Genomic DNA, 16,469 nt, shown 5'->3' on the forward strand with positions numbered 1-16,469 from the left:
TCATTTTTGGCAAGATTTTCAATTTTGTTAATCAGCAGATTTATTTTTGATTTTTGTTTGTGTACTACTGGGGATCATTCCAGGGGCCTAGTGCATGCTAGGCAAGCACTCTACCACTGAACTACATTCTAGCCCTATCAGTGGATTTGAGTTAGATGTGCATTATATTATCAGATATTCACAATCTTCAACACCCAGGGAAAGATTAACCAACAGAGATCTTGATATGAAGAGTATGAATAGAAGCTGGTGTTGAGAATTGGAGGGATATGAAGGGACTAATTTTATAGTGATCCACTAAGGCATGTTTATAGTAGTCATTCATGCATGTTTTGGGGCCATGGTAACTGTTGCTTCTCAGTTTAACATTATAACTGCTGAACTCTTCATGGAGTAGCTGCATATCTCTAGCACAGTACTAAGACGGATATTTATGATAATGGCCTAACTCCTTAGGAAGAAATATTAACATCATTGATTTAAGGCCACATATATTAAATATTTTTCCATTGATAAATATAAATATCCATAATTTGTTTCAATAATTTGGAATTATGCATGAAATTGTATGTTTATTTTTATAATTACTCATAAAAATATCTGTTGATGAAAAGATACAGTCTTAAAAGAGATTCAGGTGTTAAATCTAATATTTTCTGGTACTTTTAATATCATATTATGAATAATCCTAAACAGTTAAGACTATTTTTTAATATATATTTTTAGTTGTAAATAGACACAATACCTTTATTTTATTTATGTATTTTTATGTGGTTCTGAGGATCGAACCCAGTGCCTCACACATGCTATAATCCCAGCCCAAGACGAAGTTTTTTGAGTCTTAAGGATTAACTCTGGAACAGAAAACTGCCATAAATTATTTGATCAGTACATTTTATTAATCTCTTTGGGAAACCACAATGAATTAAAACTTAATTTCTATGGCAAATAAAGCCTCTGACCTATGAATAAGCATTTGGAACAACAGGGATTTTTAGGATACATTTTAAAGAAGTCATGGTTTTTAAAAATTATTTTATATGCTTTTATGTGGATTCAAACTTTTTCCTACACAGGCAGCTGAAATGCATATTAGTAAAGTTCTGACAAAGAATACATCAATTCAACTGTTTTTGGTGGTAATTGTGCTGGTGGTGTTTTTTTGTGTGTGTGGTTTTATGGGGTTTGTTTATTTTGCTATGACATTATCTATAAATGTTAATTAATATTACTGAGAGTCTACTCCTGATAACAATTATCTGTGTTAGAGTTTTTTTAATGCTTTTTTAAATGTGTTCTGATTATATATGACAATAGAATGCATTTTGACACATCATGCATAAATGAAGTATAACTTATCATTTGTCTGGTTGTATATAATGTAGAGTTACACAGATCATATAATCATATATACACATAGAGTAATGTACATTTTACTATCATGCCTACCCCTAAACCCCCTCATTCACTCCCTTCTATTTAGTCCAAAATATGTCTATTCTTAACCCCACCCCCTTATTGTGAATTAGCATCTGCATGTCAGAGAAACCATTAGGACTTTGGTTCTTTGGTATTGGCTTATTTTGCTTAGCATAATATTCTCCAGTTTCATTCATTTACTAGCAAATCCTATAATTTAATTCTTCTTTAAGGCTGAGTAATATTCCATTACACACACACACATACACACACACACACACACCCCACTGTTTCTTTGTTCATTCATCTCTTGAAGGGCATCTAGATTGGTTCCATAGTTTAGATATTGTGACGTGAGCAGCTGTAAACATTGCTGTGGCTGTATCACTATAGTGTGCTGATTTTAAGTCCTTTGGGTAAATCTAGGAGTGGGATGACTGGATTAATGATTCCATTCCAAGTTTTCTTAAGACTCTCCATATTGTTTTCCATAGTGATTATATCAATTTGCAGTCCCTGTGGTGGAGATTTTTACTCCAATATTATGGGTTGATGACCCAGAACCATTAGTACTTTGCCCACGGTCATATAATATGCCCAAGAAGTAGTCAGTGTCTGACTTTTAAGATTATGCTTTAGGGCTGGGGATGTGGCTCAAGCGGTAGCACGCTCGCCTGGCATGCGGCCCGGGTTCGATCCTCAGCACCACATACCAACAAAGATGTTGTGTCCGCCGAGAACTAAAAAATAAATATTAAAAATTCTCTCTCTCTCTCCTCTCTCACTCTCTCTTTAAAAAAAAGATTATGCTTTAAACTATTTTACTGTTATTTATTCCTTTTAAATTTTTATATTAATATTTTCTTTAATTTAGATAAAACTTGTAGATATGATGATATTATAGAGGCAGGATAAGCAAATATTTTCTTTAAAATATAACATAGTAAATATCTTGGGCTTTATAGTTCATATGGTGCCCTATGCAACTACTCAGTCTTACCATAATAGTGAAAAACTAACAAATGGATGTAGCTATGTTCTAGAAAATCTTTATTTTGGAAATTAGACAGCAGGCTAGATTTGACCTGTTGACTATAGGTTGCTAGTCCTTGTTACAGAGTATCTTACATAGTAAATTAATTCTTCAACATTGCTGTTTATTTTTCTAGATCTTTAAAAATATTTTTAATCCTTGTAAAATAACATTTGTTACATAGAAAAGAATATATGTAATATATGTGTAAATTAGGACGCAAAATAGTATACTCTAGAGTTGGAACACTATAGTATACCCTAGAGTTGGAACAAAATAGCCCTGGAGTTTATGTATTCTTCTCTGCCTCAAGGATTGGCAGATGTGCTTATGGAAAGTGCTAGATAGTAAATATTCATGGTTTTGCTGGATCATAAGTTCTCTGTTATAGCTATTGAATTTTGTTTTACAGCACAATACAGAATTAACAAAGACAATGTATTAGTGAATGAACATGTATGTGTTTCAATAATGCTTTATCTATGTACACTGAAATTAAAATTTCACATAATTAGCATGTGTCTAAAATACTCTTATTTTTTTCCCCACCATTCTTAGTTTATGGGCTATAGAAAAAGAAGTGGTGAACTGGATTTTGGCCCATAGGCTATGGTTTGCCAGTTGCATCCTAACTTTTTCCTTTGCCTCTGTTGCATCATTATTCTGAATTTTGGATTTACCATTCCTTTGGATTTTTTAAACACTTTTTTTCACACATGTATATGTGCCTAAGCAATATATTGTTCAGTTTTACTTATTTTAGGGCATTATAAATATTGTAAATATTTATAATATTTATATTATATATTATTATTTATTTTATATAATATTTATATAAATATTACAAATAATGTAAATTGAGCCTTTATTTTTCATTAAGCATTTTCCTAAGATTCATACATGTAATTAAGTATAGCTGTATAATATTCCATTGTGTGATTATATCATAATTATTAATTCTCTTTACAATATTTATTGAAGTTGATCATAGTTCTGCTTTGAATATTCTTATAGATGTCTTCTGCTGTGTGTAAGAGTTTTTCTTGGATATCTGGGGGTTTTTTTTGTTTGCTTTTGTTTTTGTGGAATAACTTAGCAGAAGAACCTCTGAATTTTACCAAAAAATCATGAAGCAGTATTATTTCTCTTGAAAATTGTTACTTTCTTATGAACTTATCTTAAATCATATTGTATTTATTTATCACTAATAGAAATTTACTTATATTAATGATCTTATTAAAAACATTATTTTTGTATTCGTCTGCTAGGGGTGCTATAACCAAATACAACAAACTAAATGGCTTAAACAATTGAATTTACTATCTCACAGTCTGAAGGCAAGAAGACTAAGATCAGTGTGTCATTTGGGTTGTTTACTTTTGAAGGCTGTGAGGAAGAATATGCTCTATCCCTCTTTCCTACCTTCTAGTAGTTGCTGGCTATCTTTGGCTTTCCTTGGTGTCTAGAATCATTATTCTGACCTTTGACCTCGTCTTCCCACGGTGTTCTCTTTATGTGAGTCTATCTCCCAATTTTCCCTTTAGCACACTAGTCAAATTACATTAGCGCCCATCCTATTACCCCCAATATTAAATTGGTAAAAATTTTATCTCCAAATAAGATCAATATGAAGTACCAGGTATTAGATTTCAACATATAAATTTGTAGAGGGACACAGGTCAACTCATAAAAATCTCTTTCAGTCTTTACAACAATCCATATAACTCTGTTGAACTTTGATGTACTGTTTATACCATAGAGTATTTTGCAGTATCAAAATCTTAGCTATCAAAAAGCAGTTTCTTCCCAGTTCCAGAACAGCTGGCATAGATTCACTTTTCCATTCACTTCCCCTCTAAATACAATTAAATAACTTAGCAGTTATTTAGCATACAATGATGATATAATTCTAAATGCTGTCAAGAAGGTGAACTAGCTAGGGACTGAGGACTTGAAGAATAACATTAAGTTTCTCTGAATTTTTTTTTCATCTTCTTATACCCAATACTGGTAGAGTCTATCCAAGATTTAAATAGAGGCCAGAAACAAAGACAAAAAAAAGAAAAAGAAACAAGAAAAGACTGCTTTCACTCATCATTCATCCCTTAAGTTTTAGGAAAATAGAATTCCAACGGAAATGGGCGTCTCCATCACCTTCTACACACCAGACCCCTGGGGAGTGGTTCAAGCTGGAGGCAGCAGTAAAAGTCTCAAGTGGTCCCAACTCCACTTCACAACTGGGCATAGACATTTAACTTGAAGACCAGCTTAATCCTCAACCAGTGACAAAGCCCTGGGCCATCCCATCTCAACAAGTATAATGCTAACAACTGATTCCATTTACCTCTGGTAGCAATGAGTGTAAAGCTGCCTGTCTCCATATGTTCCATCTAGTTAGATAAGGAGAACAGACCCAGAGGCATTTGCCTCCACTTTCAGGAAGTCTCCCAGCAACAGCATATGGCCTGGGAAAGCAAATTCCATCCTTATCAGAAAGTATCAACAGGGATTGAGCAAGAGCTCCAGCTATCACTGTAACTCAAGCCCAGAAAAAATAGTCCAGAACCTGAATGCTATCTCTAGAGCAGGCTACTTTCTGTTAAAATAGAAGATATGAATAAGATAGAGTCTTCTAACATAATAACCATATTAAAGATACAATTTTTAAAAAGCATTTGTCACCAAGGATAAGGCAAAATAGTTTGAGTGAGAAAAGCATTCATCGGACCAAGATGAATCAGATGTTGAAATTTTCTGTCAAGGATCTTAAAGCTACTGTCATAAAACTGCTGTAATAATCGATTACAGATCCTCTTGATGAAAAAAGAAAGCTCAGCAAAGAAATAGAAGTTATAAAGAAGAACCAACTGGGAATTATAGAACTGAAAAGTACAATAACAGAATTTTAAATTCACAAAATAGTAGTATAGTGGAAATGATAGAAGATAGAATCAGTGAACTTGAAGACAGATTGATTAAATTTATTTCATCTGGACAACAGAGGGAAAAATAACAGAAAAAAAAATCATAGTTTCAAGAAGTTATGGGATAATACAAAAGATTTAGTATTTGTTTTACTGGAACTGAAAAGCCAAGAAAAAGTGTGACTGAAAAATGTATTTGAAGAAGTAATAGCTGAAAACTTTCCATGTTTGGTGAAAGATAGAAACCTACGGATTCAAAGAGCTAGGTGAACCTACAATAAGATAAACTCAAAGAAATCCATAACCAAAAAATAATAATAACTTTCAAAAACTAAAGTTGTGAAAGTCAGAGACAAAAGAAAACTAACCTTTAAAATGCCAGAAAGGGTAGTGGGAATGTAGCTCAATGATAGAGCACTTGCCTAGCATGCACTAGGCCCTGGGATCAATCCCTAGTACTGTGAAAAATAAAAGTAGCCAGAGAGAAAGGACACCAAATTGAGAGCATATTTTTCATCTGAAGCCAAGGATATCAGAAAGAAGTGAGACAACATATTTCAAGTGCTGAAAGAAAACTACTGTCCATCTCAAATTCTATATCTGATTAAAATGTCCCTTAAGAATAAAGCGGAGATAAAGGCATTCTTAAATGAAGAAAACTAAAAGAATTTTCTGGTAACAGAACAAAATAAAGGCATTAAGAACAAATAAGGAGACATTATATAATAATATAATAATAAAAGAGTCAGTACACTAAAAAGTTACTGCAATCCTAAATGTATATACTCCAAATACCCCAAGCTTCAAAGTATATAAAGCAGAAATAAACAAATCCATAATTACAGTTGGAGACTCACACCCTACTATCAACAATTTCTAGAACTATTGAACAGAAAATCAGCAAGGATGTAAAATAGCTGAATCCTACCAATTACCATCAAGCTCTAAACTTACAGAATATTTCTCCCAGCAAAAGCAGAATAATCATTTTTTGAAGCACTCATTTAAAAATCCCTGAGATAGACAGAAAGCTGAATTATTAACCTTTTGAACATAATGGAATCAAACAGAAAGAGGACAGGAAAATCTTTAGTCACTAGAAAATTAATGCACTTCTAAATAAATATACACAGAATTGCATGAAAAAATACAACATGTCTGATTTTGTGGAATATAGCTAAAGCACTGCTGAGAGGGAAATTTATAGCACTAAACATTTGCAGTAAAAAGGAAGAATGTCTCAAATTAATAATCTAAGTCCCTCCCTCAAGATAGTAAAGAAAGAAAGAGCAAATAAACCAAAGCAAGCAGAATGAAGTTAATTAAGTTTAGAAATCAATAAAATTGAAGAGTGGAGTGAATACTATTGACAAGTTTACTGAAACAAAAAACTGGTTCTTAAAAAAATAGGAGTAAAAATGATAAATTTCTAGCAAGATTAACAAAGATGGAAAAAAAAAAAATAACAAATGACCAGTATTGAAGGTAAAACAAATGATGTCACTACAGATCTTATAGCAATTAAAAGGATAATAAAAAACAACTTTATAAATTCAATAATTTAGAACAAATTAAGAATAAATATGACCAATTTTTCAAAGGCCATAAACTAGCAAAAAATAGATAATAACTCTGTAACTATTTTTGAAACTTAATTTGTGATTTTAAAGCTCTTGAAATAGAAATTCTCAGGCCTTCATGTTTTTACTGGAGTGGAATGTTTTACTAAACATTCAAAGAACAACACCAATTCAATGTAGTGATAAGTTGTCTTTCAAAAAATAGTAGTGCAGTGAATCATTCTCAGCTGTGGAAAGAGACCCACCCCAAAAAACAAACAAACAGATAAAAACACAAACAGATAAAAACAAACAGACTCACCCAAACAAACAGACATGAAAATGGAAGCTATATAGATCACTGTTTCTCATGAACTTAGATGAAAAAATCCAACCAAATTTTAGTAAGTTGAATCCCACTACAACCAAGTAGAATTTAGTCAGGATATTACAAGTTTATTTCAGTGTTAGAAAAATCAGTGTGATCCGTGTATCCACAAGCTGAAGAAGAAAAAAATCATATATCAATTGATAAAGGAAATCTTTTGACCTATTCATGATCAAAGTTCTTACACTAGAAATAGAAACATCCTCAATCTCATAATAAGCATTTACAAAAAAACCTAAATATAACATCATACTTGCAAGTAGAAGATTGAATGCTTTCCCTCCACAGTCACAGAAAAGGGAATGATGTGTGCTCTCACCACTCTTATTTGTCATAATACTATAGGTTCTAGTTCCTGCAATAAGGCAAGGAAAAGAAAAACATAGATTTGAAAAGAAGAAATAAAATCAATGCTATTTAGTAACGAGTATCTGCATAGGAAATTCCAAGAATTCTATCAAAATTCTAGAAATAAAAAGAATTAATTATAGTTATAAGATAAACAAAAAATCTATTGAATTTGTTTACTGACATTGAGTGGAAACTGATTTTTAAAATGCAATCCTACTTATAGGTACTTCAGACAAAATTAAGAAAAAAGAAAATCTAACAAGATATCTGCAAGATTTGTGACATTAAAATCACAATTTAAAAAAAATTCTTCTAGTTGTTGATAGACATTTATTTGTTTTTATATGATGCTGAAGATTGAACCCAGTGCCTCCCACATGCTAGGCAAGCGCTCTACCACTGAGCCACAACCCCAGATGCTAAGAATCACAAAATTTGGAAAGTCATACTATGTTCATGAGTTAGAAGACTTCACATAGTAAAAATGGTAGTTTTTCTTAAATTTCCCTGGAACTTCAATGTAATTACTCTTAAAATTCCAGAAGTTCTCAATAGATATAGACAAGCTTGTTCTAAAATTCATATGATAACCAGGTACTATGGAGCATGCCTACAACCAAAGCAACTCTGGAGGGTGAGGCAGGAGACTTACAACTTGATAAGACCCTGTCTTAAAAAATAAGAAAGGGTTGGGGATGCGCTCAGTGGTTAAGTGCCCCTGGGTTCAATCATCAGTACCCCTCAAATAAATAAAATTTATATAAAATTAATTTAATTTGGCCTTAAAATAGACAAAAATTGTGATGAAAAAAGAGGAATGATCCTAATGTTAAGGCTGACTTCTAGCTATAGTAATCAATATAATGTAGTACTAGTGAAAGCATAGGTATGTAGATCAGTGGAACAGCTTAGTGCATATCCACACAAATATGCCTGATTTGCTCTTCACAAAGAAAAACACTTCAGTGGAAGAAGGACAGTCTTTCCAATATTATTGCTGAAGGAGTTGAACATCCATTGCCAAAAGAAGAAGAACCTTGAGCTAAACTTCACACCTTATAAAATAGCTCAAGACTGATAATCAGGTTTCTTTTCAATACTTTTTAGTTGTCAATGGACCTTTATTTTATTATATATGGGGCTGAGAATTGAATCCAGTGCCTCACACATGCTAGGCAAGTGCTCTACCAGTACCCCTCAAATACATAAAATTAATTTTAGTCCTAAAATGGACAAAAACAATTATGTTTTTTTTTAAAAAGGAATGATTCTAATGTTAAGGTTGATTTCTAGCTATAGTAATCAACATAATCTAGTACTAGTGAAAGCATAGGTATGTAGATCAATGAGCCACAACCCCAGCTCTCAATCAGGTTTTGATATAAAACATAAAACTTCTTTAAAAAAAGGGGACAGAAGATAGTTTTAGGGCCATTTTTGACCAGGCAGTTTTTTAACATGAACTGAAAAAGGAGCACTTTTTTTTTTAACTTCAAAGTTACTCAGATTCTTCTATTTCTCAAATACTGAGAAAGATAAAAGTCCATAGTAATACTCAGCTCACTTCCAAGAATGCCATAGATACTTCCATATCTTTTTAGTTCACCTCATATCATTATGTACTACTGCCTATTTTTTATTTCCCTTTGCCTCCCCAACTCTGACCTATATCCCCAAAGCTCAAATAACTGATAAGCTGATTCCAGGACCTTCTTGAAGGTGGGGTGAACTGGGTGAGTTGAAAGTGTTTTCTCAAGAGGAAAAAGGCAGAACATGCTCATACAGTAATTTTTTTTTTTTGCTCTTTATTATCCTTGAAGTACATGCTGTTACTATGCCCAGACTTAGCAAGTTTAAGTAATTTTGCGTAAGGTTGCCATTGGCAAAAAGATGAATGGGATAGACTTCATAGTCTGTAGACCATGTTCTTAACTGTCATAGTATACTATGCTAATGAGTACTGCTGTGAGAGGTCTACATAAACATTGATATGTAGGTCAGAGGAGGCAACTTGATTCACTACAGAAAGCTTTGGCAAAACTTTTCAGGGGGATATTTGATTTGAGTTTTGCAAGATGAATAGAGTTAATCATTTTAAGATGACCAGTGAGATTATATGTATGTATGCATGTATGTGTGTATACACACACACACACACACACACACACACGGTTTTTGACTAGAATGTAGGATTTATTATTGAGTAGGGACAGAAATGAATCTGCCATTCAACAGAATGGATTAAAGTCTGAAAATAATGGGAACCATTGAAAGACTTATGTGAGACCTGGTGTGAAAAATAATTATAGAAAGGTAACTTCAAATATCTTTTAAGAATAGATTGGAGACGGGAGACTAGAAGTAAGATGTTAAGTTAGGAAAATTTTTTATAAATTCAAGAGAAGAAATCCTGAGCTAAGACAGAAATTAAAGGTATAAATTATGAGGATTAGGAGATCGGATTGGAAATGTGGCAGTCATTTGTATATTGTTGGTAAGAAAGAGGAAAAGATAACTCCTGTCTTGCTGATTCATGTGGCTTAGCATAAGCTAGGAATAAAAAAACATAGTAAAAAAAGAAAAGTGGATTAAAAAGTCAGGTTTGTAAATTGTTTGAGGTATCTTTGCTACATAAAAGTGGAATGTCCAGATGACAGTTTAGTAAACTCCCAAGTTCTATAATTCAGAAGAAAAAGCACTATGAAGTTTTGTTTTGATGGTGGTATTTTGAGACAGGGCCTTCTGTATTCCCCAGAGGCCTCATCCTGACAGAGCCTCTTGAGTAGCTGGGTGGGAGATTGATTTAATTTTGGGAATCAGCAACATATGTTAAAATCTGGGGATGAGAAGAGAAGGACCAGAGAATGAAACTCAAGAAAACAGTGACATTTAGCAAGGAGCCAAGAAAGGAAAAAAGATGCCTGTGAAAAACAGCAAAGATAGAGGAACCTAGGAGAGATTGCTGTTATAAATACTGAAAGATAGACTTTTTCTTAAAAACATGTGAATTACAGAATATTTATTAAGTAGAATATTGTGAATAGTGTTTAGTCATTTAAGAGTAATTTTTATAAGAAGTATTAATTGAATATGGGAAAAGATAGAATATAACATTAATAAAAAATAGTAAAATCCTAGTTTTTGTTAAAATACGTATACATTCATACATATGAATAAAAGGAAATTTAGAATGTCTTTAAATTACAAGTTCTCAGATATTAGAATTATAAATGATTCACAGTTCCTTATTTTATAAATTTTCTACAGTGAATATATATTGTTATAAGAGAAAAGTATTATATACTCAATTTAATGGATTCAGTCAAAACAGTTTTTCAGTGGAAGTAAGTGCAAAAATGTCTCAACAGACTCAATTTAAATCACTTCTGAGTGATTGGTGACCTTAAATTTTTTTCAGAATCATGAATCGGAAACTAGATTTCAGGGGGTTAAAAAATCAAACTGCCATCAGGAAAAGGGAGATGTATAAGCATAAAAAAGTACAACAAGCTGATGAGAAGTAGGACTAAGAATTTGGGGGGAGAATCTTGAAGCACACTTACATGCTAAAAAAAAAAAGAGTAAATAATTTGACAATCTGATAGTTTTACTGAAGAATATTAGTAATTTCTAAAAAGATAATTTCACATTAGTGGTAAATTATAGCCAAAAGTAAGTAAGCTTGTGCCTGGGTATGATAATTTCCAGAATAGTAACAGGACATGACTGAGACCAAAAAGTTTCATTTTACCAGATTTCATTACTAATCATGATTCAGAATTTCATTTTTTAATATACAACACATTTGTTGAATTCAAGAACAGTAAGCTCAAATATTTGTGCATGTGTGAGAGATTGATTCACAGACATAAAGAAATGAATTGGGTCTTTTTTAGAGGAAAAAATCGATTTGGTGTTTACCTAATTCTAAAGCAGTTCTAAAACCCTCTTAATTGAGTAATAAAAACAACTGGTCTCTGTTTTGAATGATTATATTTGAGACTTAATTGCTTTCTTCACTTCTCACTAAATGTATTTGCTAAATTGATATAGGAAAATGCCACGATTTTTATTAGAGTTTAGCATCTAGAAATGGTCAGTATTTGCCCAAAGGAAATTAAGTGGCACATGGCTATTCATAGGTAAGATGATGGCATAGCCTTAGTCATTCTTTAAACTTAGTACATTAAATGATAAACAGGGAATCCTGCAAAACCTGGCAGCTATGTATGGAGGCAGGTCCAGCTCTTCAAGAGGAGGGAAGCCAAGAAACAAAGAGGAAGAGGTATGCTTCCCGCATGTTCGCTACCTCCATCACACAGCCATTTTTTTGAGTTTATTGCCTCCTTTTCTTGCATGGTTTAAATTCTTAACAATTGTTTAAAGATTTTGTAAGTTTATAGGGACCTGTTACTATAATTTAACTGACATGCTGTGTCATAATTTTGCCTTATAACTGTTATTCAGTCTTGTAAGCTTAATTTTTTTCTTTTGATCAAATTAAAAATTTTTAATTATATTTCTTTCTTTTCAGAAATAAATTGCTCTAAATTAAGCACTTGAAAGCTAATATTACATTTCTGTTAACCAGATTTCAGAACTTTTATTTCTTATATTCAGATTAACACTTTCCCTTGAATTATAAATTTTTTAGCAGTAAAAATGTTAATAGTTTTTCTTTTACATGAATATGTTGTGTGTTTTTCTTCTTTGTAGGTTTATCTGGCAAGACTAAGGCAAATAAGACTACAGAATTTCAATGAGCGCCAGCAGATTAAAGCCAGACTTCGTGGTGAAAAGGTAGTTTGAGACTTTATAAAAAGTAATCGAGGATGGGAACATAGCTCAGTGATAGCACACTTACCTAGCATGCTTGAGGCCTTGGGTTCAAATCCTAGCACTGCCATAAAGGAAATAAATAAAAAGTAACTGAATGATATTATTAATCATTAGATTAGATTAAAATTAGTTTAAGATTAGAAATGCTATGCCAATAACAACAACAACAAAAAGATGAATACAGTGAACATGAAAGTTGTTCCGGGCTGGGGATATAGCTCTGTTGGTAGAATGCTCGCCTTGCACGTACAAGGCCCTTGGTTCAAGCCTCAGCACCACACACACACACACACACACACACACACACACACACACACACACAGTTGTTCAGGGAATAAAGTAAGTCGTATTTATATGATTTTAACTTGATAAGAACTTTTTTTTTTTTTTTTTTTGCAGAGGAATTGTGAGAGAACAGAATTATCCACTATCCTTCAAAGGATTAAAGTGCATTTTATATCATTCTGTTTTTAACGTTTTGTTCAGTTGTCTACAGGGTTGATAGTTGTGAGAATTCATTTTCAGCTTTGGGAGAAAATTAACAGCGTTGAATGATTTCCCATTTTTAAATGTCAGTATTCATATTATCTGTCATGGAGCTCTGCACTGAACTTGATGGTTTTGTCCTAAGTGGTATGCTTATCTACTTATTTTGTAGAAAGAAACGAATAATTCCAAAGGACAAGAAGGAAGCGAGGAAGCTGATTTGAGGCGCAAAAAAATTGAATCACTTAAGGTATAGACTAGAAATAATTTTGCACTTTCTAGAGAAAATTGAAATAGAAAGTTATGTTCTTAAGTTTTTCATAGTTAGAACACATTATTCATTTGCTTTAATTTTTCCTTCCACTTCATCTTTTACTGATTGGTTTTTGAAATACAGTGTTTTTCTGTGTATAACATATTTATGAATAATAGTTGAACATAGTCATGGCATAAATATGTAAAAGTATGACACAAGTAATCCTAAAAAGAAAAAACAATAACCTTAAAAATGAAATACACAGTTATCTATTTCTCTGAAGATAAATGAAATTTTATATAATAAATATTTTTACATTTTAATTTTCATTCAAATGTACTTGCATTTATTTTAATTCAGTAAATATTTAGTGAGCTTGTATGACAGGCCTGCTGTATGTCAAGCCTGATTCAAGGTATTGGGGATATAGAGTGAGCTTACATGCACATTTCTTTGTGGCTAATAAGTCAGTATCTTTTTAGACTTGCATAGAAAGGAAACCACATGTCCTCTTTCTGATAACTAATTTTGTCTTTATTTTCAGGCCCAAGCAAATGCACGTGCTGCTGTACTAAAAGAACAACTAGAGAGAAAGAGAAAGGAAGCATATGAAAGAGAAAAGAAAGTGTGGGAAGAGCATGTAAGATTTAACTCATATTCTTAATCCTGTTTATTTTATTGTTCTTCTGTTTGCTACTGTGTTGGAAATCAGTATTATAAAATTTTTTAATTCCTTTTTTCTATTTTTTTAAAATTCTCATTCTTATCTGTTTTTTTTTCTTTTTCATATTTAAGGATAATCTTTTAGGAAGTTTTCTTTAGGATTTGATTTGAGGTAACAACTTTATTTAATTTTTTATTTACATATTTCCAAATAGTAAAGTCCCATCATCATGTAATGATGACACCTTCTTTCTGCCACTTATTTAGAATGTTACCTTTAAGATTTGTTAGATTCTCATATACACTAGAAAATTAACCCCTAGTATATGTGCAGCAAGGTATTTTGGGGGGAGGGCTTTCTCTTCTACTTTATTTCTCTATTTGCTTGTTCTATCAGAATCTTATTGTATTAGAGACTCAGAATATGTGTTTTGGCCTTGTCTTTTTTGGTGGGCTTTTTTTTCTTCCACATATTTATTGGTACATTATAGTTGTACATGTTGAGATTTATTGTTACTTATTCATACACTCATGCAATAATACATCAATATAATTTGGTCAGTATCACTCCCTAGCACTTTTCTCTTCCCTCTGGTCCCTTTCTTTTCCTCTTTCCTCTCTCGCTTTCATATTTGAGAGAAAACATATAACCCTTGACCTTTTGAGTTTGGCTTATTTTGTAACAGTCTCTAGTACCATCCATTTTTCTACAAATGACATGATTTCATTTTTCTTTATGGCTAAATAAAACTGTCTTGTGTGTATATACCACTTTTTTTTTATCTACAGTTTAGTCATTGTGAATTATGCCACTAGAAACATGAATATGCATATGTATATCCCTATAGTACGATGACTTTAAATTTTTAGGATAAATACAGAGGAGTGATATGGCTGGGTCATGTGGTGGTTCCATGTCTAGTTGTTTGAAGAACCTCCATACTGATTTCCATAGTGGCTGTGCTCATTTGCAATCCCACTAGAAGTGTAAAAGTGTTCCTTGTCCTCCATATCCTCTCCAGCATTTATTATTATTTTTATTCTTGATGATTGCCATTCTGACTGGTATGAGATGGAATCTCAGGGTAATTTTGATTTGCATTTCCCTAGTTGCTAATGATATTGAGCATTTTTTCATATATTTGTTGGCCATTTTTATTTCTTCTTTTGAGAAGTGACTGTTTAATTCATTTGCCCACTTATTAATTGGGTTATTTGGGTATTTGATGTTAAGTTTTTTGAGTTCTTTATATATTCTAGATATTAATTTTGTGTCAGAAGAATAGCTAGCAAAGATTTTCTCCCATTCTGTAGATTTTGTCTTCAAGTTCCTAATTGTTTTATTTTCAGTGTAGAATCTTTTTTAACTTGGTCCCATCTCATTTATTAACTCTTGACATTATTTCCTGAGCTTTAGTTGTCCTTTTTAGAAAGTTATTGCCGGTGACTATATGCTACAGTGTTGACTTTATGTTTTCTTCTAGGAGTAGCATAGTTTCTGTTCTAAATCCTACATCTTTGATCCATTTTGAGTTGAACTTTTTGTGGGGTGAGAGATAGGGTTTAGTTTCATTCTTCTACATGTGGATAATCAGTTGCCCCAGTACCATTTGTTAAAAGGCTGTGTTTTCTCTTGTGTTTTTGGTACTTTTGTCAAGGATCAGATAACTGTAGGTGTGTGGGTTTTTCTCTGGGTCTTCTCAGAATATGTTTTAATTTTTAATATATTTTAAGATAAATTTTATTTCTTTTTGGAATTTTTGTTGGTATTACTTTTAACATGATAAGTACTGGTATGTTTACAATAGTTTATCCAGAAACACATTAAATTTGTACCCTTATTCATTGTTTCTTTTATATCAAAACAATTTTGATCATTTTATACATATCTGTTGTATGTCTTACAAAGATTATTTCTAAATATTTTATAATTACATGTCATAAATTCTTTTTTTTAAGTTATAGATGGACATAATACCTTTGTTTTATTTATTTATTTTCATAAGGTGCTGAAGATGAACCCCAGTGTCTCACATGTGCTAGGCAAGTGCTCTAGCACTGAGCCACAACCCTAGTCCCTCCATGCCTTGTTTTTAAAGTTTTTTTTTCCTCCCCTAAGAGAATAGTGCTAATATTTGGAGAAATTTTAGGGTTTTGCTTATCTTTTATGCTGTGATTCTTCCTCTTCTACCAATTTTCAGTTGATTTTCTGAGTCTTTATTTAGCATGCAGCTATCTCATTGGCAAATGGTCATGATAGACATCAGATAACAGTTCTTCCAACTTATTATTTATAGTATGTTAGGTTCATTATAATCATCATGTTGCTTTGTTTAATCTTTCAACTTTACAAAGCAGATATAGAAAAGATGATGATATGAAGTCACATTTCCAGTAAGGGCAGATGAAGGACTTGAACCTGGGTCTGCTTAATGTCAAAGTCTGTATTCTTATGGAATTTTCCCTGCTTTTTATAAGGTGTGTCTTTTATTACCATTTTGCTTCTTACTGAATTGGCCAGAATTTCCAGGATAATATTATGTAGTAATGG

General features: G+C 32.2%; 1 protein-coding gene across 7 annotated transcripts in view; it reads left to right on the forward strand.

Moving 5' to 3' along the window:
• The window catches only part of Nek1 (NIMA related kinase 1), a 163,381-nt gene that overhangs the window by 73,970 nt on the left and 72,942 nt on the right, over positions 1 to 16,469 (forward strand). For 5 of the 7 annotated variants that reach the window (XM_026389744.2, XM_077792549.1, XM_026389748.2 and 2 more), the window contains 4 exons: positions 11,876 to 11,959; positions 12,391 to 12,474; positions 13,172 to 13,249; positions 13,800 to 13,895. In XM_026389744.2, the coding sequence (XP_026245529.2) occupies positions 11,876 to 11,959; positions 12,391 to 12,474; positions 13,172 to 13,249; positions 13,800 to 13,895 (342 nt within the window). The remainder of the gene's footprint in view (positions 1 to 11,875; positions 11,960 to 12,390; positions 12,475 to 13,171; positions 13,250 to 13,799; positions 13,896 to 16,469) is intronic. The other 2 variants (XM_026389747.2, XM_026389749.2) reach the window with 1 other exon arrangement.

The sequence above is a fragment of the Urocitellus parryii genome, chromosome 14 (genome assembly GCF_045843805.1).
Source record: "Urocitellus parryii isolate mUroPar1 chromosome 14, mUroPar1.hap1, whole genome shotgun sequence".
Lineage (NCBI taxonomy): Eukaryota > Metazoa > Chordata > Mammalia > Rodentia > Sciuridae > Urocitellus > Urocitellus parryii.